General features: G+C 36.3%; 1 protein-coding gene across 1 annotated transcript; it reads right to left on the bottom strand.

The window, feature by feature from the left end:
- Positions 1 to 597: 597 nt before the first annotated feature.
- Positions 598 to 19,552, bottom strand: LOC101262290 (histone-lysine N-methyltransferase ATXR4). The gene is made up of 7 exons (XM_004234705.4): positions 19,156 to 19,552; positions 18,891 to 18,946; positions 16,227 to 16,353; positions 2,797 to 2,866; positions 2,439 to 2,618; positions 1,604 to 1,675; positions 598 to 893 (listed from the first exon to the last, which is right to left on the bottom strand). The coding sequence occupies exons 1-7, from the start codon at positions 19,456 to 19,458 to the stop codon at positions 775 to 777; spliced, it is 927 nt and encodes a 308-aa protein (XP_004234753.1). The 5' UTR covers positions 19,459 to 19,552; the 3' UTR covers positions 598 to 774.
- Between the last annotated feature and the right edge of the window lie 6,510 nt (positions 19,553 to 26,062).

Raw genomic sequence — 26,062 nt, 5'->3', positions numbered from 1 at the left:
TTCTTTTGTATATGTATTCTGAAACAGATTATACAATTATTTCTTTTGTATATATGTATAGCGAAAGAGCACAACTTCATATGTACTTATGTATAACGAAATAGCAATAACAAATGTTTGTTATGGAGTGTAATTATTCAAACTATAGTTATAACATATATGATTTTTGTGTTTGTTTCATGTGAAACTTACTCTTTTCTTTATTATTCTGTTGAAGGGGCCTAAGAAGTTGATGAATAAGACTTTATTTTCTCCTCCTTGTTAAATCAAGGGTTAAGAGCATGAAAAGCTCTCTTAAAAGATGGAAGATCGAATTGTAATTACACAAAATACCAAGTTTTAAAGTATAATCACTTCTCTTCATTCGCGCAAATTCTTCACTCTTGCAAATAGTTTATATTGTTGAGTAAATCATTTTACCGATCTAGGTAGTCCCTAACGCACATAAATTCAAATATACAAATTATAGAAAGTGCACTACTCGAAATTCAAAAGTAAATAACTGTTTTTTGACTTTGTAGGTTATATTACATAACAACGTTGTTACAAGTCACCAACTTCAAAATTCAAAAGTAATTGATGGTCGTATGTGAAAGATTGCCACTAAACAATGTTGCATGGATATATAAAAGTAATTTATTATCAACTGTACCATTTATCACCTATCAAAAATAAAATAATTATTTTGTTTATCATGGTCCTAGATGTATTAATGTTATTAGACATTGTTCTATCGGAAGCTGTAGAATGCAGATAACCTTGATCTGCTAAAGTCTAGTCATTAGACATACATCGAGCACATCTGCAATCGAAACCAAACCCTTCAGAAAGGGTAGCGCGCCGAGCATCATGATCCATGCTTGCGTCAATGTAGCATATCCTCAGCTCTTCCCCTGATATAACAAAGAGTGAGTTTAAACAAAATCGTCATGAGAAACTGGAAATTATATTCACGGCTATATTACCAGTAGGAGGAAATCAATCAAATTGAGAATATTGGAAAGAAATGGAGCAAATGAATAATGTTGTCAACCCCAACTAGCTTAGGATTGAAGCTTTTGTTGATATTGAAATATAGCAACATCAACCAAATCATCAGGAGCTAGTCATTCCTATAGTAGCAGAAAATTACATGATCTCCACAACACAGTTATAGGTCTAACAGCATATGCAAAATGTTAAACATGCATTGTTTTTATAATCGATAAATCACTGAGGCCTATAGGGCACGGCTCGAATCTTAGTGAATAATGGGTTTGTCTCTCTACCCTTCATTTAAATACTAGGCTGTCTGCAGCTGATTTGGAACCCATGACATGCGCTAACGCACACTAACGTGTTGCACTCTTACACTTTACCAAAGCCTTTTGGTCATTAAGCATGTGTTGTTTTGAGGTCCAAATTGGCTGCTAATCATATTATAATCACACGGAATCTCTGTATTCAACAACAATGAACATCCAAAAATTGAACCGTACAAAAAAAGCCAAGATAATTTCACAACACAAGTAAATACAACTTTCTTAAATCTTATGGAACAAATTCTCTTACACTTGTGTATACCAGGGTAAAACAAACTGATCAATAATGGAAGGAGAGTCACCTGCTTCAATATCACGAAGAGCCTTCAATTTTGCGTTCACACTTTCTATCCACAGAATGTGTGCATTGGGATCTGCAGGTGAAATATTCAAGTTAATTAACTGGCGTCCCATTTACACACATCTATGAATTTTCAGCATTGGATCAAAATTAAGTTCTTTCATTGTTCATCTTTTAGGTTATTTTGTCTGCTTAAGGTTCAGTACCTCTAGGAAGTATGGATGTGAAACCACTAACAACAGTTGTAGATCAGAACTTTAAGGATCATAGCAAGAATTTATACTGGTCCAATCCATAGAAGGCCAGTTACAGAAGAAAATGATCAAAGCCAATTTACGACTAGAATATTTGACTTTTTGGGACAGTTTGTCTATACTTTATATCATCCTAGTCCTAATTGCACCAGAGTATGAGAATCAACAATGGCCAATTCTTACTGGAAGCTCTTCAGGGAATTAGATAAAATTCATATTCGCCCATTCCACAGCCAATGAAAACGAATAATTGAGTTAGACAACAATAAACGAATAATTGTTGCTAGTTTCTGGATCTTGGAAACTTCATTGAGTTATGACAACAATAAACGAATAATTGTTGCTATAAGTTTATGGATCTTGGAAACTTCATTGAGATAGACAACAATATCAGAAACATATGCATAGTGTGAACATTAACCATGTAAATTTATTGTCTGTTGCCTAGGAATATATCAACAGCATGCAGACAAAGGAAGGTTTCCTTTTGGTATGCCTCTAAAGAAATGCATTGTGATTAATCTTCAACTAACACAGATTGATAATGGAAGTGCTAAACATCAGAAGAATGAAAACTCTTACCACAGTCATGATTATAAAATGATGTTAGCATATAAATAGCATTTCCAACTGCAGCCTCTGCTTCTACTGATGCTGCTGCTGATAAAAGGATATCTTCATATGATCCCAAGGCCAATTCAATCCGAAAAGAATTGATACGGATACGTGCCAATACATCAATATACCATTTTTTTGACAAAACTAGCAGAAGTTAAAGAGACAAAAGCACCGTTTCTCTCCCAGGATTTTGTAATCGATCGAAGTTCTCTATGCTTAATAATAATTAGGCTCGACCAGAGAGACCCCAACTATCTTTCTTCATACAAACTAAAATAAACTCAATCCTATGGAGACACTAGATATGAAACTATAAGGATACATGCAATCTGCTCATCTGTGAACCCTGCATCTTCAAATGTGCTTCTCAGTAGCTGATATGCCTTCTCCATCTGATATATTTAAGGGTCAGAATAGCTCCATTGATGACAGATGTCACTTGGAAGATGTAAGACACAGGAAACAATCTCACATTCACATACTAATCAGGAAGAGAATAAGGGTGTGGGGAGATGAGAAACTAGCAGAGCTTGAAAGAAGTTCGATTCCATTCCACCTTCCAGCATCAGGGAGGAAAAAGAATCAAGTGGAGGGAGAACTTTCATCTTGGACTTCATTTTGTAAGTCATATAACATTCTTGACAGAATATTTTCAAATTCTGGTATGAGCTGTTGTTACTCATGAAAAAATAACTTCTCAAAGTACATTAAACAGAAAGTAGATTAAAATAAAGTACAGTTCAATCCGGGTTTTAAGTGAAAAGCATAAGATAGAGCTGGTTTTAATGGAGAAAGACACAAATGAGTCAAATTTGAATAAAATAACTCTAAGCTCAAACAACAATACATAGTCAAAGCATAGTTGTTAAAGGCTCACTTAAGCGCGCTGAAACTCAGTGAAGTTCAGGATGTGGTCTCCCCTATCTAAATTGGTTTTTTGATGTAGGCGTCAAGGTGCTAGGTCGTGTGTGCCTTCAGCAATAGGTTCTGTCTATCTGAATTAGTTGGTTGGCTACCTGAACTTTCACCTTATTGGTAAGGGTTGGATTTCCACCTTGTAATCCCCTCCCCCCATTTTCCCTGCCTCTACGCCCAATTAAAAGAATAAAAAAACATCTTTACAAATGTGCTTCAGGTATTCAAAGCTAATATGTGATCCTAAATGCAAGTCAGAACATCGATAATATCAACAGAATCTTCTAAGTCTGTTTACACCAAAAGAGGAAAACTCAGATTCTTGAACAAGGGAAGAAGTCTGGGGACGCAAAAAAAGGGAAAAGCAAAGCAACATATGAACTTAAAAAACCGGACTGGGGTCTCCAAGATGGAAGCGGAAAGAAAGATAGGGGCAGGCACCACAACTCTCATTCCAGATGAGAGTTAAAATACTCAATTGGAATGAACAGGGTCTCAATAATAAAGATAAGAGAAGTACTTTGAAATCTCTTATCCAAAAGCGGGGAGCAGACATTGTTTGTTTACAGGAAACCAAAATAGAGTCTTGGAATCCATCTCTAATCAGACAAATATGGGGGAATAACTGGCTCTCCTGGGCAGAAGTCAAAGCAATTGGCACCAAAGGTCGACTGTTAATTTTATGGGACAAAATAGCTTGGAATTGTGTTGAGTTGGAGGCAGGGGCCTTCTCCCTGTCATGTAGATTTGAGAGCACCTCTGAAGACTTCAAATGGGTTTTCACCGGAGTATATGGACCTCATACCGACCCACCCAGAAAGGGAGGACCTTTGGTTGGAGTTAGCATCAATCAGGGGGTTGTGGTCTGATATATGGGAGGAGACTTCAATGTGTGTAGATTCGAGGGTGAAAGGCTAAACTGTAATAGAAGATCCAGTGCTATGCAGGGTTTCTCCAATACCATTTTGGATCTTGAATTGATTGATCCTCCTCTCCAAGGAGCACAGTTCACCTGGTTAAGAGGGGAGGAGACACTCCAAGCCTCAAGAATTGACAGGTTTCTTTATTCATCAGAATGGAGTGAGATGTCCAGGGCTATCAAACAATACACAATGCCAAGAGTATTTTCAGATCATAAACCCATCTTCCTGGAAAGTGGAGATTGGGAGGCATCACCATCCTACTTCAAATTTGAGAACATGTGGTTTCAAGAAGAAGGCTTCATTGATATGATAAAAGGATGGTGGCAGTCCTACAGCATTCAGGGAACCCCAGACTTAGTGCTGTTGCAGAAACTCAGAAACCTAAAGAAAGACATTTCTAAGTGGAACAGGGAGGTGTATGGAAACATTGAAACCCAAAGAACTAAAGCTCTTTGGAATTAGGGAACTTGGATCATTTAGCTGAACTCAGAACCCTTTCAACACGAGAAAACACAGTCCCTGAATCTGAAACTGCAACTTCAACAGATTGCAACAGCTGAAGAGATCTCAGGGAGCAAAAAATCTAGATGCTTATGGCTTAAAGAGGGGGGAAAGAACACAAAGTACTTTCAGAGAATGGCCAATTCATATAGAAGGGGTAACTCCATTGACAGACTGAGAATAGGAGATGAACTGATTGAAGATAAAGGAAGGATACAAAATGGCATTCTGGAGTATTATCAACAAATATACAAGAAGCTGAATCCTGGAGACCCTCAGCTGTTTTTGAGAACATGTCACCCTAAGTATAGAAGAAAAGGAGGAACTTGAACTTCCTTTCACTGAACTGGAGATCTCTAATGCTCTTATGGCTTGTGCCCCTGACAAAGCCCCAGGACCTGATGGTTATACCATGGCTTTCTTCCAAAAATCATGGTGCTTTATTAAAGAGGATATACTAGCAGCTTTCAATTTCTTTCACCAGAATTGCCAAATGGTGAGGTCTTGTAATGCTTCTTTTATTGCTCTAATCCCAAAGAAGAAAGGTGTTGTAGAGCTTAAAGACTATAGGCCTATAAGCCTCATAGGTAGTGTCTATAAGTAGTTGGCTAAAATCCTAGCAGAAAGGATGAAAAAGCTGATGAATTCTTTAGTCTCGGGGCAGCAGAGTGCATTTTTAAAGAATAGGCAAATAACTGATGCATCCTTGATTGCTAATGAGATGCTAGACTGGAGAATCAAGAGTGGTGAATCGGGGATCTTATGTAAATTGGACATAGAGAAAGCCTTTGACCAACTTAACTGGGCCTATCTAGTCAACATACTGAAAACAAATGGGATTTGGTGATGGGTGGATAAGATAGATATACTTCTGCATTTCAACAGTGAAGTTCTCAGTTTTGATCAACAGAAGTCCAGTTGGATTTTTCTCTACTCAAAAGGGGTTGAGGCAGGGGGGATCCACTCTGTCCTTTTATTCATTCTGGCTATGGAAGGTCTATCTCAGTTACTAGCTAGGGCTAAAGAACTTCAATGGATTCAAGGATTTCAAGTAGGCAGCAATCCAGCCACCACTGTCAATGTCTCTCACCTTCTTTATGCGGATGACACTCTCATTTTTTGTGGAGCTGACAGGCAACAAGTCTCCAATCTAAACACCACCCTTATAGTTTTGAAGCTATCTCCGGACTTTATATTAACATGCTCAAAAGTGCTACATATCCGGTTAATCAGGTGGACAATCTAGAGGAACTTGCTGGCATACTTGGTTGCAAAATAGGGTCATTACCCACCACCTATCTAGGTCTTCCCCTGGGGGGCAAGTTTTAAATCTTCTGGAATTTGGAATGGAGTTATTGAAAAAATGGAAAAGAGACTTGGTACATGGAAAATGCAATACCTTTCCATGGGAGGTAGGCTCAATATCATCAACAGTGTACTAGATAGTATTCCTACGTGCTGCATGTCTCTATTTCCAATACCATGTACTAGATAGTATTCCTACGTGCTGCATGTCTCTATTTCCAATACCAGGTTCAATTTTGAAACAAATGGATAGGCTCAGAAGGAGATTTCTATGGTAAGGAAAAGTCTCACCCACAAGTACTCTCTAGTTAAATGAAAATCAGTAACTCAATCTAAGTTTCAAGGAGGCTTGAGAATCAGAAATCTCCAACTTCACAACAAGAGCTTACTCATGAAGTGGCTCTGGAGATATGGACAAACTGAGGCTGGGTTTTGGAGAGACATCATCAAGGCTAAATATGGCATTCAAGATCGCTGGTGTCCGATGAAAAGCACTGAACCCCATGCGTTGGGGTCTGGAAACACATAAGCAGTTTCCAAGATAATTTCTTCGAGGAAGTATCCTTCAAGGCTGGTAATGGACTCAAGATCAGATTTTGGCAAGACAAATGGCTTGGGAACTCTAGGCTAAAAGACTATTTCCCCTCCTTGTTCCAGATAGCCTCCAACAAAGAAGCAACTATAGCCCAGTACAGAGACAACAACTACTATTTTCATAAGGAACTTCCAGGATTGGGAGATTAATGACCTCCTTTCCCTCTTAGAAACTCTGCAAAACACTACATTGGTGGTCGAAGATCAAGACAAGATTCTTTGGGGTAATTCTAAGGAGAAGACCTACACTGTGAAAGAATGTTACAAAAATTTGAGCTCCCAGAATGGCATTCTACTAATTTGGCCTTGAAAACATGTCTGGAAAACTAGGCAACCCCTCAAGAGTTTCTTGTTTCACCTGGACAGCCTTGAAGGAAGCATGTCTAACACAAGACAACCTCAGGAAAAAAGATGTAATCCTCATAACAGATGTGTCATGTGCAAGCAAACCAATGAGAGTGTTAGTCTCCTTTTTTTGCATTGCCCTGCAACAATTAGCTTATGGTATTATTTCTACTCTATGCTTGGCCTACAATGGGCAATGCCCTACAACATGAAGGATGCTTATGCCAGCTGGATACTGTGGAAAGTTGACAAATCCATCAGAAAGATCTGGAGAATGATCCCAACAGCCATTTTTTGGAGCATATGGAAAGAGAGAAACAACAGATGCTTTAATGGAATATCAACCTCTTTATGCACTCCAAAGCCCAATGTCTAGTTAGTTTATTTAGCTGGCACTTTTTTGCCAATGTAAACAGTGTGGATAACCTTTCGGATTTTGTTAGTTCCCTATCTCTAGTATAGTAGAGTAGTAGGGTTCCCTATTGACTGTTTCACAATTTTTTGCCAAGCTAGCTCCATATTTTCTGTTTGGAGCAGCTTTCTTGCACACGGTGCTTTTGTAACTTCGCATCTTCTTAACGCTTTCTAATATCATTTAATTACTTTATCAAAAAAAACAAAAAATCAAAATACACATCAACTTGATCTTCTGCAAAAATTTGCGCATGTCCTCAAAGCATCTGGAGTTTCTTTCTTTCCAAATTGGACACCAGATGCTTGTTGGGACAGTTCTCCATCTATACATGTCTATTGCCTCATAACTTCTTCCTAGTTAGAGAATTTGACTGCAGATCTAGAACTTCAATAGTCCTTCTGGGCATTATCCAAGAAATTCGTCTAAGGTTAATGAACTTTCTCCATAGTTATTTTGTTATTTGCAATGTACAAATAGATGATTATCTGTCTCTACTTTCTAACCAAAAGATAGCATCTGGAGCATAAAGAGATCCTTTCTTTTTGCCAGATTCTCTTGTGTAAGCACAGTTGGCCAGAAAAAACAAGATACTTTATGTGAGATTTCAGTCTTCCAGATGTGCTTCTAAGGGCAGTTCATAACCTGATGGTTGGTCTGATTCATTAATCTATATGCATCGACCTCAAAAGAGTCACTGCTATGTCCCAACCTCCATAATTTATCAGACCCCTCTTGTAGGCCACTAAAGAGTTCCAATGACTTGTAGAACTCTATGTCTCTATCATCCTCTGAATCACCCAATCATTAAGCAATCTTCCTAACAATTGTAGGCAACTTTTTGTGGTAATAACCCATCCACAGGTACTATGGCACCCAAGAAGTAATTGGTATACACAAAAAAGGGAAAATCCAAGTCGGCTACCCCCACTCTCCGGTTGATCGACGAAGGCATAGATGCGGAGAAGGACCCAACTATATTCCTCCTAACAAAAGGACCTCACCCACTGCACCCGGGTCACTAGAGGCACCCCTCGAAAGGTGAACCCCAACGTAGTCACTGCCTCTCAGTCTGATGAGGAGCGCCGGTCACCAACTGAGGCTACTTCTAGTTCAAACGGTGGATCCACATCTGGCTCCGAGTCGGCCAACGTTTCAGGCTCTGGGTCTGACCATTCTTCAGGGTCCGATGTCATCCTTGTTGATGCAGGCACTATTAAGGGTGACCCAATTGTTGATCCAGCGGTCTCCGGGAAATCGGACCCACCCGTTTGTTGATAGGTCTTCGGCGCTTTGCGCCACAGGTTTGCTTCACCAAATGCATTACTCTTTTTATGTTTTTTATGCATTGGGGACAATTGCACTCTTTTGGTGGGGGTAAGGTTAACTTGTGAGTGATAGGGTATAGTCTGAGTAACCCAACTCACGATCCTCTCTTGGGGTTTTCTTGCATGTGTTCTTTATTCCTGAGACTGTTTAAATTTATGTTGAACCGGCATGTATTAGGATTGTATGTGTAGAAGCAAGAAAGATTGAAGCATGACAACTTGTGAAAAATGAGACCCGTCCAAAAGTTGTGATATGTGCTTGAATTTGTAGGCTAAGGTAAGTTGAATGTGTTGGCTCTAAATATGACATGATAATGCACCAACTGCATGACCCGAGACTAATACTTGAACATGGTAACCTGATAATGGAACGATGTACCAAGTGAATGTGAGAATAATTGATTATTCAACAATTGGTGCCAAACTAGAACTTGTCCGGTTAGTCCTGCTAAGATAATCTACTCTAGAAGCTAGGAAGTGATCATAGGCCCTTGTTCGGAATGGTCCACAACTAGCCTAAAAGAGTCAGACCAAATGAAGTGAATATTCCCTTTGATACAAATACTTTGAGCCTAAAATAAACCATTTCTTTCGAACTCCCTACTTCACCTTCCCAGAATCTAATGTTTTGGCCCCAGTCCCTCCTTGGACATGTGCACCTCGACGTAGGCCAAAAGCCTAAGTTGAGGGTGGCTAATGCAAACTAAAGTGACCTCGTTCTTGGCCTTGACCAGACATTGGGTATTGTGCACATTGACTCATGGAAAAATCGTAAGTTGAGGGTGGCTATATAAAAGAAAATCTAAAGAAAAATGGTTATGAAAAGAGTTTGGTGTTGAAAAGAAAAGAAAAGAAAAATGAAAAAAGAGGATGTGACTTTGTGAAAGTAAAAAGAATGAAATGCATGAAAAAGCGAGAAAGTGAAAAATAAAAGAGTTGTGAAGTTGAAACTTAAAAGTCGCATCCATGGTTGAAAGGAATAGAAGGAAAGAAGACAGAAAGGTAGGATGTCGACGATAGGGCAAAAAGAGGTAGAGGGCCTAATGTAATGTCAAGGAGGACAGAAGTCACTAAATGTACCCAAATGTACCACACCAGACCCTGAGCCTACGTTACAAGCTAAGAAAGTCCTATAGTGATCCTAAAGTCTATTTTGGAGAGTCTAAGCAGTGAAATTAAGGGCAAGCCCTATAGTGATCCTAAAGTCTATTTTGGAGAGTCTAAGCAGTGAAATTAAGGGCAAGCCTATGACATTGAGCACTAACTGTATTTGAACTTACTTCTGAGCGTGAGTGTTTGAAATAAGTCCTTGTACTTATAACGATACTCATTGTGTGAAAACGGAGGATTTTGTTTGAACTGAGGGCACTAGTTACATTGTTGGAGAATTGGTACCTTGGTGATAGGAAAACAGTGAAGGTGGTTGTTGGGTGGTCAATTAGTGTCATGTTATGATCCGCATGAGTTAGCTTGTCGAGTTTGACATAGATTTGCACTCAAACAAGGGAGAGTCAGGATTGATAGTCATGTGATTGCTTGAGCTTGAATTGTCTGCTTCCATACAAGTGTCGTCCAGAGTCGTAGTGTGTTGCTTGAGGACAAACAATGAATTTAAGTTGAGGGTATTGATATACCTAGACTTTACGGTATGTCTAATGCATTTCACTTAAGAGTTGTGTGTGTCTAGAGCCTTTTTGTATTTATTTTGATAATTTTGTATCATGTTTTACAGGAAAGATTTTTAGACGCGAAATTAACGAGATAGCTGAAAAAGAGCAGAAAAGGGCATCCCCGGAGGCAGTCGACGGATCATAGATCCATTGACGCCCCGTAGATGGGTATCGTAGATGGGCAGCCCAGGCAATGGATGAAATCAGGGAAATCTAACCAAGTGTGGAACCACGGCGAGCATTGACGGTCCATCGATCATTGACGGGCCATATTGGTAAACCGTAGAATGATACTGCGAGGGTTTCAATACCTGATTTTTGAAGATTCCAAGTATGGAGTCACGGAGGGGCATTGACGGACCGTCGATTGATTGACAGACCGTACTGGTGGTCCGTCGTTTAAATCAGAGAGGGTATATTTTGGATGCTGAAATATTTTCTAAGTCCTGATTGATGGAAGGGACTTGTGAACCGTAGATCCATTGACGGTCCGTAAGTCGGTCTCGTATATTGAAGACGCGTGCCTGAACAAACTTTTCTTATTTTGTTTCCTTTTTAATTAGGAGTTAGTTTTCTATAAATAGGGTACTAAAACCTCGTTTTTGGGGTTGACTTCTATTATTATTGTTCTAGTTTGAGACTTTGGAGATTAATTTTGCGAACCTAAGCAACTATTGATTTCTTAAGTTGATTTTGAAAATTTTGGTGTTGATATTCAAGTTGAAATTTCGGGTTTATTGTTCTCATTACGTAAGTTCATAAATCTTTCATCTAAAATAATAAATTGTGTTCTTGTGATTATGGGTAACTAAACTCCACAACTAGGGTTGTGGGAACCATGAGTGATGAACAACGTATGAATAGTAATTAAGCAATCTTTGAATAGTTTTTGCATGCATTAATAATTCTTGTGTAGAAGTCTTTTTAGCGGTTGCGAACGTTAAAACTCGTCGTGTTGCTACTTGCCGGACCAAGGAGGTAGTTAATAAGAAAAGGATTATCAACATAGATTTACTGTGATACTATCTAATAGTCTAGTGTCGATTAGTGCGAGAGTGAAAACTAAGTCATACATCGATGCGATGTCTAATATGAGGTAAAGGTAAGGGTAAGTAAATTATACAAACGTAGCCGGACCAAGGTGCGGGGTGAAATTCTATAGATGTTGAACCAAGGATTTAAAGATACATAACTTATCACTTTGCATGTAATACACTAGGAAGGGATTGCTATTACTAGGATTACCGCGTTACAAGCTTGTGGGGAACACGTACACCCTAATTACTTTCAAATCTTGATAACAACTGAAGTTAAACTCTTGCATACTTGATAATTACATAATCCTAAGAATTAGTTTCACAACCCCCCCCCCCCCACTTTTACTTACTTGTTTTGGAAATACCTTGACTGAACGAATATAATTGTGGGTTAAAGTTAAGTCTAAACCATATTCCTCCAGGGATCGACCCCAACCTATCAGTTGGATTCTTTACTTGATAATGATCGCTTATGCTTCTCTAGGAAGGTGTCATTTGAGCGTATCAATACTATAAGGTTGTTACTAGCTATTGTTGCTCAAAAAGGTTGGAAAATCTTTCAATTAGATGTCAATTTGGCTTTTTCGAATCGTTTTCTACAGGTTAAAATTTATGTGGAGCAACCTCAAGGTTTTTCAGTAAAGGGACATGACGACAAAGTGCATCTGTTGAAAACAGCCCTTTATGATTTAAAACAAGCTCCAAGGGCTTAGTACAGTCAAATTGATGATCACTTGCAAGGCTTAGATTTTAAGAAAAGCCTAAGCGACTCCACTAAATTAATTATAAAAAGAGATTTTGATATTGTGGTTACATCACTTTATGTTGATGATCGTCATGTAACAGGCAACAACCTTGAAATGATAAATGAATTCAAGGTAGAGATGAAGAAAGTGTTTGAAATGACAGACTTGGGAGAAATTTCTTACTTTCTTCGAATGAAAGATTTGTCAAATCCACAATGAAGTGTTCATTTGTCAAAAGAAATATGCAAGGGAGATAATGAAGTTAAATTGGAAGATTGCAAACCTATGAACACTCCAATGAATCAGAAAGAAAAACTGATTACAGATGATGGTAGTGACAAGGCTGACGAGGCAAGTTATAGAAGTATGGTTGGATGTCTCATGTATCTCACTGCCACGAGACTCGACATTCTAAAAGCAGTGTCTTGCCTAGATTTCTGAATTGTGCAAGTGAAATGCACATGAAAGCAGCCAAAAGAGTGATAAGGTATGTCAAGGGAACTTTGAACTATGGTGTTAGGTTCAGGAAAAGTCAGAACTTCAAGTTGCAAGGGTATTCTGATAGTGATTGGGGGCTGGGTCAGATGATGTCATGTAAAGCACTTCAGGTTATTGTTTTAACCTTGGTTCTTGATGTTTTTCATGGTGCTCAAGAAGCAAGATGACATGGCACAGTCAACTGCAGAAGCTGAATTATATAGCTGCAACAGCAGCTGCTAATCAAGCTCTTTGGCCAAGGAAGATTATGTTAGATCTTGATCTGGAGCAACACGAAAGCACGGAATTGCTAGTGGATAATCAGGCAGCCATAGCAATTTCTCATAATCCAGTTTTTCATGGAAAAACAAAACATTTTAATATCAAATTGTACTTTCTCAGGGAAGTACAAGAAGGTGGAGAGTGAAATTGGTTTATTGCAAGTCGGAAGATCAAATTGCAGATGTATCCTTTTTTTCTTTTTTTTTTGAGAATGAAATTGCAGATGTATTCAGTAAGCCATTTCATGTCAACAGGTTTGAATTCCTTAAAATGAAGCTTGGACTATGCAAATTGAAGCTAAAAAATGACGTAGGGCAGAAGAATGTTGAGGAAGTGCGCACCAGAATAAATTGCTATTCTTTAGTTTTCTGTTTCCTGGTCAGATTAAAACTTTGTTACCTACTGTTAAGGATTGGTTCCTCAATTTCAGCAAGCAGTCACTTAGTTTTAGCAGATATTTTAGCATTACTTTACATCATCTTAGTTAAGCTGCAATGCATTTATTGCGTCTCAAATTAATCAATGAACTTCACTTTTCCTTATTCTTCTTCAATCAGCTCTTATTCTCCTCTGTCAAACACTAACAGTCTGCATAGAATTCCAGGTGTCTTCATGTTTAATCTAGAATCGACACACTCATTGGCCACCAGTGTTGGATCCACTACTTACCTCCCCTTTATGAAAGTCATCTGATTTATATCAACTGGCTTGGAGATCACTGTTTCTAATCTCTCAGCCAACACTTATGAGATAAAAAATATAAACTGATCCAATTAGGCTAATAGGTCTAAAATCTCTCAACTCTCTGTCCCCAGTCTTCTAAGGTGTAATAGTTGTGTATGATGCATTAAAGCTCTTCTCAAAATATTTCTGTGTGAAAATTCCTCAAAATTTACGTAACATCTTCTTTTACAACGTCCTAACAAGAATGAAAGAATCGCATAGTGTATCCATCCGGCCCAGGTGCCTTATCTGGAGCACAATGTTTAACCCCTGCCCAAAGCATTAAAAACCCTACTTTTGAAATAAAGTCAAAATATTCTACCATTTCTCTAGATCTACTTTGAAACTTCTCTTCTCTGTGGAGAACTAATGACATTGAAGTCTCCACAAACAACCCAAGGACCCTCCATAAGACCTCTAACAGCACTGATTCCCCCATGTTTTGTCATTGTAGCACAGAGGCTGGTAATTTTTTCAGGGAATTCACGTGATCTGTACAAGCAAGATTGAAGTGGCCTATTCTGGTAAATGGGTCACCGGGAAAGGAGTTCAGCAAACCTATAAAGTAGGAGATACTCCCTCTGCCCCAATATATATGACACCTTTTATGTTTTGAGAGTCAAAAAGTTCAAGTTTGACCGGAAATTTGAGCATGAAATCTTCAATTTTTTTAAAATGAAATTTATATATTTGTAAACTACGTGAAAAGTACTGAGTCACAATAATTGATAATTCAAAATATTTAAAAGAACTATGAAAAAATTACGGTCAAAGATAGACTTGTTTGACTCATGAAATCCGAAAGGTGACATAAAATGGGACGGAGGTAGTAGAAAGAATTTGGGAACTGTGCCTTGGAGCATTTTCCAACAGCTTTTTCTTTGCCAGTGCCCAGTAATAATTTACTTTGGACTACTCTGAGCCAAAGGAATTGAAAAACTACAAAGTTAAATATTACTGCCTCCGTCCCTGACATACTTTCATTTTTAGCTTGTCACGAAAAAAGAATGACACCTTTCTTTTCTTTTGTGTCCAGGCCATCTTCTGCGCACCTCAACTAATTCGATGGGGTTACCTACAATCTCCCATCAGCACAGGTACCGAATGAAATCATATTTTGCCTCCGCTGAAATACCCTTCTCTTTCCAGAAACCATCTAATCTTAGGATCTTCATTTTACCCTTCATGACACGACTTATTTGGAAACCACTCGATATAAAATTTCATCTTTTGTAGGAAGAGAGAAAATGAAAAAATGTGCAGAACTTTCACCAACACTCCTTCAAAAGGATAATTTTGATCTTTGCATACATTTGGCTTCACGTCGAAAGTCTTCTTTAATTTCTTAAAGTTTGTGTCTAGTCAAACACTTCCACATAAAATGGGAAGGAAGAAATATTGTTTAGAGCCGCTTTGTTCAAGATAAAACTCATGTACGATAAAGTGCACACCTACTGCATTAGTGCCTGCATTGAAGCGTTCTCTTAGTGAAGTGAAGTGCCCAACTTATGCTGCACCTAATTTTAGCAGGCAAAGAATATAACAACCGAGGTACAGGGCATCTAAAACATGATAATAGTACCACTGATGAAGACAATTTCTCCTAACAATACCTGACTGGTTCAGCCACCCTATCGTATGCACTAATGCCTCTCCACAACACTGGTTTTAACCAAGGTTTATCACCATCAGCATTTAGTAAATTGTGATTGCAAAAAATTCTTTAACCAATAAGCAAAGAAAATCTTGCAAATATTTTTCCAATCATAATTTATTGAATATTTGCAAGCTAACCCACCCTAGGAAGCAAAAAGTAAGTAGTTGTACTCTGAAGTATTTTTTGCCTGCACTGTTTGTCTCCCATTTTTATTTTATTTTTTTTGAGAAGGTAACATTGTGTATATTCATTGAAACCAGTGCTTGTGTTGCACTAAACCATATTTACAGCTGGTCAAAAAGTAAGAAAACTGAATCTGAATCCTAACAGGAACCTAGGATATCTATAATGGATTCAGTGTCCTCTAAATACATTTGCTTGCACCAGAAACAAAAAAACCTGATACAATTTAATTTGATCTTTTGGAGATATTTATTTTCTACAGCAACCAAATCAAAGGGAATTGAAAATAGGATATTGAAAACACAGTTGGTTTGGAAACTAGGCTTCTTCACATAATAAAGTTCAAGAAGTTGTAAAAAATGAAGTTATTTTTTGAACTTTTTTTTCAATTAAGATGCTTCACAATCAGATGATGGAGTCATATGAAAGAAATGGTCACCTCTAGTACCCAAAGATACTTTATCTGTGTTTACATGCTGATACTCGCCTGTTATTTGATTTCAGAACAAGGTTTACCATAAAAGAGATACAGTACAGAATCTCAAGGATCAGAAAACAGCTAGCAAACGAAGTTAATAGTTTGAAGTTTTAATAAAAAAAATAACTAACATGAATTCCAACTGCTAAGAAAAAAGTTAAACCTGAAGTACTCACCAGTAAAATCATTTCGGAAGATAATGTTGCTGGCTGAAGTATGTCCAGAGTTTCTGGAGTGGCCGCTCCAGATATAATCGTGCAAGCCAATCTCTTGACCAGAAGCGGATACTTTAGGCCTTGAGTTCTTCAGAGCAAGAACAAGCAAAATGAGAATGTGTAACTCACAAAAATAAGTGAAATAAATACTCCTTGATCTATGTGTCATTGGAACAGATATATATTTTCTAAAGCAACTCCAATAGTTATTCACAGCTTAATGGCTAATAGTACCATGAAACACAGGATGATTTTCCCCTACACTCATATTGTAAAGAAATGTGTATTGGGCCTAACTCAACCCAGAAGCTAGCTCACGAGGGAGGATTGCCCAAAACCATATAAGGAGATCATGTACACTTTTTTCCCACAAATGTGAGACTCCGCACCCCTGCATGCCCCATACTGGACATAAGGAGCATGGACAATATAAGATGGGGAGGATCCCAAAATCGAAAAATCGAAAACATACAATGGGATGCGTCTGGCTATGATACCATGTGAAAGATGGATCTTGCGCCTAGCTCAAGAGGTGATGGTTGTCCAAGTCATATTAAAGAAACCACACATCTCTTAAGGGGACGATGTAGGACTCTTCGCACACACCCTAACGCCCAAGGTGGACATCTGGTGTGTGGGTAATTTAATATGGGGGTTCAACATCAGAAATGAGAATTGGGATGAGTTCTGCACGGGTACCAAGTAAAGAAATGGATCTTAAGCCTAACTCAATCTTAAAAGCTAGCTCACGAGGGGAGAATTGTCTGAGACTATATAAGGTGACCATGTACCCTTCCCACAAACGATCTAGACCTCCAATACATATCATATCCTCATCATATACAAAACCATGATCTATGGTTTGTCGGCATACAAATAAGATGGAATGAAAGTTAAATATCATATGCTCATATTTCCTCCTATTACATGTGGAAAGAGTATCTGTTGAGTTTGAGAAGCTAATACCGAAGGAAATTGTTGCAAAACATATAATGTTGCATTACCATATTAAAAATGATTTTTTTATGACAAGGGAAACCCACAGCCACTACCCTCTGGATGCACAATTAAACACTGCAAAAGTTGTAAAGGGTGAATAAGTAAATTGTACATTATCTTCATTATTTTGCCACAGACATGAGATTGAGATTTAGACATTCAGTATTAGACATCAATTTGGTTTAGGTTTTATAGTACAAGCAATGACTTCAAATGGGGAAAATAGGAGAATAAAATTGTGACACCCTCATATTTTCATCTAAGATCCTTTATCTCTATTTTTTAATATATCATCAATCTTCCAACTATAGAAGTAAGTTCCACATTTCTGCTTATTAGTTTGCAACAAAATTACGCTCGAGCTTATTTCGTAACAGAAACTAAACAACAAAACATAATAAAGAATCTACTTATGCGGACAACCTTTATACTCGAATTTCTCTGCTAGTCAGAAAAGCAGAATGATTGGAATACCCAAATCAGACCTGTCAAAAGAAATTCACATTATAGCCTATAGGAAACCTGAGAACTTAACATGCTCCATGTGTGGACCACTTATAAGCTAGAGGATGGCGAAGTTTATCCATTCAAGCAATAAGTATATCTTTCTCAAAAACGCCCTTAAAAAGTATATCTTTTTCAAAGGGTTACTCTTGAATTTTTTTTTTTTGAAACTGGTAACGTGTGTTTATATATATATATATATATATATATGCACCATAATAGTGCTATCTATTACAAACTCAACCATGCTTAGGACTACTGCTTCACAAGGAATCTATCATATCAACTAGTGATTCAGTCTCCTCTACATAGTTTTCTTTACACCAAAAATGAAACAAAAGAATACAATTCATCTGGACTTTCTACACAGAATTGCTTTTGCCTTCAAAAAATCAGTAGCTCCTCTCATTCCAAATTGTCCACCATATACAAGCTAGGACAAGTTTCCACCTCTCCTTTTGTCTCACTACACCATCATTATAGTTCCAGCAATTCAATAAATCACAACTTGTTGCTGGCATAGACCATCCTAGTCCTACCATGTTCACAGAAAGTTGCCAAAATTGTCCCGTTATAGGAAGTGTAGAAACAGATGGCTATTGTTTTCTCTGGGTGCACCGCACATACGACATCTAGAGCATAGATGAAATACCCCTTCTTCTTAAGTTTTAAAGTTATTCCGAAGTGCAAGTATTCAGAAAAGCAAGCAATTCTAAAAATGTAAATGTAAGTTATCTCACATCATTCATCCCCTAACAAATGGTACATGGGACCATTCCCATAGTACCCTGAAGCTTAACTCAGACAAAATTTATCAAATTCTTTAAAATATATTTGTTTAACTTAATGAAATCAAATATTTCTGAGGGTTGATAGATGTATAAATCCTTCAAGCATTTTCTTTCTTGGCACATAGTAACATTGCAAAAGATGCCCTTTATTATCTTATTCAGACTAAAAATTAGTGTTCTTAACCTATACAAACTGTATTTCTCATGTATAAAGGTGGTCTGCATTGAAGTGAATCATGTAATAAAAACCATATACAATATAGGCAAGAACGCTTGTATCAAACAAGTAATATTTGATGGAAGATAGAGGGAAAGTACGAACTGTTCATACCGGCAGTATTCATGAAAGCGTGACCAATCTGCTTGCTTTTCTGTGTCGTAAAAAATCTAAAACAGCAAGATGACATGAGTTAGAAGTGAATACTTCGAGCTTGTTTTAAGGTCCAAAATTATGAATTTATCTGAGGACAGTAAGGAACCCTATTGCCATTTCACTTAATTGGTTCAAAATCACGGAGAATTCACAATAATTTGTCTTTATTTCTTATGCCAATATCCAGAATTACATACCATAAAAAAGGGGTTCATACATATACCTTGGATTGTAGTCTACATTCGTCACTACAAAAGGGAAGATTTGATGCTACATTTTTTAGGCAGAAATAACAGACGCTATGAAGTGAAGAAAGAGAAGGGTGAGAGAGGATGGGTTTGTCAGTGTGGATGAGTTCGCCAGCACCGATTCTCCGAGTGGCAAACACACCTCGACCGGCTGACTCTGTAAACCCAACCTCGATGGGAGGCACCGATGTGAGTCCTCTCCGTTTTGACTCGGTGGCATAACCATTACTCCAAGAGTAAATGGAGAGTAAAGCTTTTCTCCGACGTAGTGATGACATTTCCGTTTACCTGCTTTCTCATATTTTCCATTTCCATTACTTCCCAAAGTTATTAGAGTAAATTAAGGAATAATTGAAAAAAAAAATATAAATTTGTCTAACGCTGTATAGTCCATAAAGTTGAATCTATATTGACTAGGTTTTATGAATCTTTTTGGATAAGAATGTATCTATTTATTATTATACTTAATATGGTGATTTTTGAACTTATTTATCACTCTGTAAATAGGGTTGTCCATTCACTATTGTATAATATACAAATGAGACTTAAATATACTTGAATAAGAAGAAACTTTCTCTTCTTCTATCTATTTCTCTTGTCTTTTTCTCTTTATGATTATATTCTTATGAGCTTGATTTTATAACATGTTATCAGCACGAGTCTCTAGCCAATTGAGAGTGAGTTTTAGTTTTTCTTTAACTCATGTTTTGGTTGATCTCGTTATGAGAATCAAGGTATTATTTGCATAAAATCAGGTATGTAATTTCTAAAATATTTTTATGATTTAGAATAAAATAGTATTCAGTTAATAACAATTACTAGGAACCGAAGACATATACTACTATTGGTTGAATATGACAGACTATACAAAATTTCTTAAATAGAAGAAGGTATAAAATTTTAATAGCATGAGTTTGAATATTATTTTGATTGTTTTGAAAGACTCAAAGGGTGAGTCATGTTGTAATTCGGTCTATTATATCGTTGGTTAAGGGTAAGACGATGGGTTCAAGTCTCATTGCACCAAAAAGGGTAAGAAATCAGGTTAAGTCCAGATGCACATAATGAAAATTATTTGAGGATAAGACGATAGATTCAAATTCTATCGTACCAAGAGTGTAAGACATCAATTTTGATGCATCGTGATAATAATATATGGATAAGACATTGAGTTTGAGTTTCAATGCACCATAATGGTGATAAAATGATGATTAAGACAAAAATAATATATTTTTGATGATATGTCTTGAAATTCATCATATTGAATTTGCTCCATTCCTTGAAAAGAATGTGGTAGCAACATGTGATAACTCTGAAATCACCTGTTGACTTGCTCCATTCAATTATATAAATGTGGTAGCAGTGAATGATTAGTCTGAAAGATGACAAATAATTAATGATATGAATAAGAGCGTGGAGGGACGGAATTATAATGATCATCATTGTGGTAATGATAAAAGGAAGAACACTATGAGTTCTTCAAATAGTCCTTCAAAATGTGAAGGCAATTTTTATTATCGAAATGGTATGAAAGGTCATTAGACTTGTGAATGTTGTCGACCTAATAATTTGAACAGTTTATAAATCTTCCATCAAAAGACAAGAAGATAAAGTGATGGTACACTTGATCCTTCAAAGTGATGTTGAGGTGTATCATAGAAATATGATGAATTTTAAAGTCATGACAATGTGCTTATAATGCAAATTTATGAAGTACATATAAATGATTAGTCCATTCCTTGAAGAGAATGTGACTTGTGATGAGTATCGTGCATGCTCGACCATTCTATAAGAGAATGGGTCTAGATGTGATAAAATCATTATGGATTGGATATATGTCAAAACTCACCTCTATGGAAGGTTTGAGAAAAAATGATATATGTCAAAACTCACCTCTACAAGAGGTTTGAGAGAAAATAAATTTTATTTGGCAGAAATGGTTAATCGTACTGTACGCTAATACGTCACTATGGTATGTTTATTATGAACTACCAAAAGGGAAAAAGAAAGAAATAGTTCTTGCCTATAAGAATTGTGGTCATTATTGTGTGCCAATACAAATTTGTCATTGGATGTGTATATATAGTACAACAAAAGAAAAGAAAGAAGCATGTCTTGCTCGTAATAATTCTAACCATGACAATAATGATATAATTTCTCCATGAAGAGATGTTCACCATATGGATGGTATCATGGAATATGTGATAGTATATAAAATTAATTGCAAGTTCTAATGAGTTGTGTTATTATTAAAGGAATAACATTGAGTTGTAGTAAGTCTGAAAAGATTTTTTTATGTTTCGGATGAATTGAAAAGAAATATTGAGACTATAAATTATGAAGATATTTAATATCTTTAAATTACTACAACCGAAGAGGGTTATAAATATTACCCATTTTTTCCTCGTGTTTGTTGCACACAAACATGGGCATGCTGATGGAATCACATGCAAAAGTAAACTATAAGTGTACTTAAATAAAGATCAGTTGGAAAGATCAGTTGAGCATTTTGGTTTAAATGTGATGCGAATGTAATTGAGAATTCATGTGGATTACATGATGAAGAAATAAGATTCTTCAAGAGTTCTCATGTGTTGCTTGTTCTTTTCATAAAATGATCATTGTACCAGTTAAGGTTGGGATTGTAATTCCCTAAAATTTTTGAAACATATAAAAAGGTGAATATGGGCACGTTCACATATCATGTGGATCATTTGCAACTATATGATCGATGCATCTATGCGATGGTCACATGTATTTTGTTGTCAACTTAAAAATTGGTTTTTGTAAGGTTGTTTGCTTAAACTGTTAAAATTAAGAGCACAGTTCCAAACTATGAAATATATTGATAATGCTGGTTGATTTAGCAGAAATTGTATGCCTCCAATTATAGCTAAATCATTATGGGAACAAAACTCCCAAATGAGATTTGGTATGAGATAAGTAACATGTATCAACACATGTATGCATCAAGCTAACAAAGTTTCCCCAATAAAATTGATTTATGGTCAGGAACCAAATAATTTTTATCTAAAAGGTTAAATGTGCAGTTATGATCTAATTGCTCCACCACGCACAAAGATGATTTTCCAAATAAGGTTGGGATGAATGTTAGATTTGCTAACATTAGGGGGAGAGATGATTGACAACTGAAAATTATGTGTTAGGTTAATTATGAATTATCTAGATCCTCGCTAAATAAATATGTGGACTTAAAGTTCAAAGGATAATTCATTTGCATAATGTTGCAAATCATTTGCTAGATGAATGTACTGACCCTATGAAATAATGCAGCTGAAAATGCTCCAATGTGAAGTCCTTGAAGGACAGAGTCTATGATACGCCGGAAGCGTAATAGACCAATCGGTTCCAAATATAAAATTCCTTGAATAAGGAAGCATCAAATGATCAATATGGTCATGATAATGAGGCCAGTGCTATAAAAGAGCACATTGACATAACACTTCATAAAACCTTGGAAAAGGTTCAAGTACCTGAAAAATGAAGAAAAATGAAGAGATCTCGATAAGTTATGCCTTGTTGGAATCGATATCAAATAACCGTCGACGGTATCTTTGATATGAGGTAACGCTCAATGATATAAATTGTGACGAGGATCTTGAATTCAAATATGTCATATAGTGTAGACAGATAAATGGTTGGCCAAGTAAAATCACAATTCAAGTATATTTTGTTTCACTTAGAAAAGTGACATTTTGGACTGGTAGTCCATAAATCAAGGTATAATGTCAGTGGGGTACATATAAATTATTATGCGATAGTATAACCGTAAGATATGAAATACGGTTTGTGTCTTAGGGAATAAATGTTTATTGCAAAAATCCTGACATTATTGGACATGTTTTCTCCTTTGGTGGATGAAATGAGATTTATTTTGATCTGGCAACATATGAAAAACTTGAATGCATGTAATGAATAATTGTAATGTCTAGCTAGACAATGAAGGTTATATGAAAATCCTTGAAACAATCGAGGTGTCTGAAGCATATAAGAGTTTGAAAGAAACTTTTTCAATAAAGCTTCAAGAATCCTTATATGGATTGAAATATTCAAGGAAGAAAAAAGGGTAAAAAAGAATGACCCTAATTGTCCTTGTATTTTTATGAAAAGGTCTTGGTAAGACAAAAAATTGTCTTGACCTACAGATTGATAATTTGACAAATAACATATTTGTCTAATAGTGCAAATACACTGAAAGTTTTGATTCAATTTTATATGGATAAATCGCTTTCATTGAGTACCCCACTGATTATGAGATCACTTGACATAAATGATGATTCAGTTTGATCTCAAAAGAAGGATGAAGAGTTTCTAGGTGATGAAACTCTATATCTTGGTGCAATCAGGGCACTAGTGCATCTTACTAACAATATTTGACCAGATATTTGTTTTGCAATAAATTTACTAGCAAGATTTAGTTTCTCCCCGATAAAAGGAAATTAAAATGGTGTTGAGCACATGATTGAATATCCTCGAAGGACCATAGTTGTGGGTTTATCCTATTCCGAGGAATCCAAGACAAAATAGATTGTTTATGTAGATGCAGAATATTTATCTGATCCGCATAAAGCACGATCTCAAACACGCTATTTATTTTCATGTGGAGGCACAATAATATCCTGGCAATCAATAAAGCAAATATTGCTACACAGAAATAAAAGTCCTCCATGAAACAAGTCGAAAGTGTGTCTGCTTGAGATAAATGACCAACCACAATGAACGAAGATTAGAGACATCATCACAAGAAATTAAGTGATGTTTTAATCAGGGGGAGTATAATACGCATTGCACTCTTTTTCCCTTGACCGAGGTTTTTTTCACTGGGTTTTCCTGGCAATGTTTTTAATGAGGCAACAAATAGTGCGTATCAAAAGATATTTGTACTTTTTTTCCTTCACTAGAATTTTTTCCCACAGGGTTTTTCCTAGTAAGGTTTTAACAAAGCACATTGTCTATGGACATCCAAGGGGGAGTGTTATAAATCCGTTGAATGAGTGGATAGTCCATAAAGTTGGTACATGAACAACCATCCATATTCACTAGGTTTCATATACCTTTTTGGATAAGAATGTATCTATTTATTATGATACTTAATATGATGACTTTTGGAGTGATTTCTCACTCTATAAATAGGGTTGTTCATTCACTATTGTATGATGTACAGATGAGACTTACATATACTTGAATAAGAAGAAACTTCCCCTTCTTCTATCTACTTCTCTTTATGATTATATTCTTATTAGCTTGATTTTATTACAGTCTTGAAATTAAAATTGGTGAATTTTTTTTTGACCAAGTCAAACTTAATTAATTTTAGTTAGTGATTAAGATAATTGGGGTTTAAAATGTAATATTTAAAAAAAAAATTAAACTTTTAAAAACATTCAAAATAAAACCCATTTCTAATTTTAAAATATTTGAAAAGTTTCCCTCTCTTCTTAAATTTCAAAATTTCTTTCTCCCCTTTCTTCCTTCTTTCTTTCATTTTCCAATTTCTTCTTCTTCTTCATTTGTTTTTATCTTCATCCATTTACATGTTCTTCTTTGTTGTTGCTATCGTTATCATTATCATTTATTATGTCTTAGTACGTTTATTTTTTTTTTCTCTTGATCCTATTCGTTTAAATTTTTTGAAGTTGAAGTCATTGTTTCTTTTAAGAAAATCAAACAATAGTTGAAGTTGTCGTAATAACTGTTGAAGTTATTCTAACAACTGTTAAAGTTATTAAAGCAATTGTTACATTTTTTCAGCAACTACTCAAGTTTGTACATCAACTGCTCGAACTATAATAATTATTGTAGCAAGTGATATAAAAGGAGAGGGTGGTGGAATAGACAATAAAGGTGGAGGTGATGATTGTTGTGGAGGCAGAAGTAAAAATAAGAAGGTGGCAAAAATAGTGATAAAAGAGGAAGAGAAGAATAAGAGAGCGATGGCCATGGAGGAAGAATTGATGGTTGTGGTAGAGGAGGAAGCAGCAGAAGGTGGAGAGGAGGGATGGGGTGGTGGGACGGGGAATAGAGCTTTTATGTAAATAATAAAACTTGATGTTTTAAAATTAGTGTCATTAGCACTAATTTTAAAATTGTCACATACACTTAATAATTAAAACTAGGGTCACTCTTTTTAGATTTCAACACTTTTTTATCACCTATAATTCGTTTCTCCATCAATGGACACTACAATAAAATCAAACCCCAAAACTTGTGTCACGACCCAAATCCGGGCCGCGACTGGCACCCACACTTACCCTCCTATGTGAGCGAACCAACCAATCTAAACCTTAACATTTCAATGTAATAGCAACAGAAAGTAATGCAGAAGACTTAAACTCATTAATAAAAACCAATTCAATAACTATCAATATTCAACATCTATTATTCTCAAAAGCTGGAAGTCATCATCACAAGAACATCTACTTTAAACTACTAATTCTAAGAGTTTCTAAAAGCTAAAATACATAAGAAGCTAGTCCATGCCGGAGGTTCAAGGCATCAAGACATGAAGGAGAAGATCCAGTCCAAGCTAGAAGCGTTAGCTCACCCTGAAGATCCGATGTGACGAAGACTGGCTAGAGTCACTGCTGAGTTGAAGATGACGGAACGTTTGCTGCACTCCACAAATAACAAGAAGAAAACATAAAAGTAGGGGTCAGTACAAACCACGGGTACTGAGTAGATATCATCGGCCAACTCAAAATAGGGAACAGTATATATCAAATATTATCGTAAATCAACTATAAAACTCAACATGTAGCAACAACAAGTACTATAATCATCAATAAGTACCATCAAGTTCATCCATGAGAGCTCAAGCCTCAACACCATACTCATTTGGGAATTAAGTTTATTAAGTTGAGT

This window comes from Solanum lycopersicum, chromosome 3 (assembly GCF_036512215.1).
Source record: "Solanum lycopersicum chromosome 3, SLM_r2.1".
NCBI classification, from domain to species: Eukaryota; Viridiplantae; Streptophyta; class Magnoliopsida; order Solanales; family Solanaceae; genus Solanum; species Solanum lycopersicum.
This window is presented reverse-complemented; position numbering and strand designations above follow the sequence as displayed.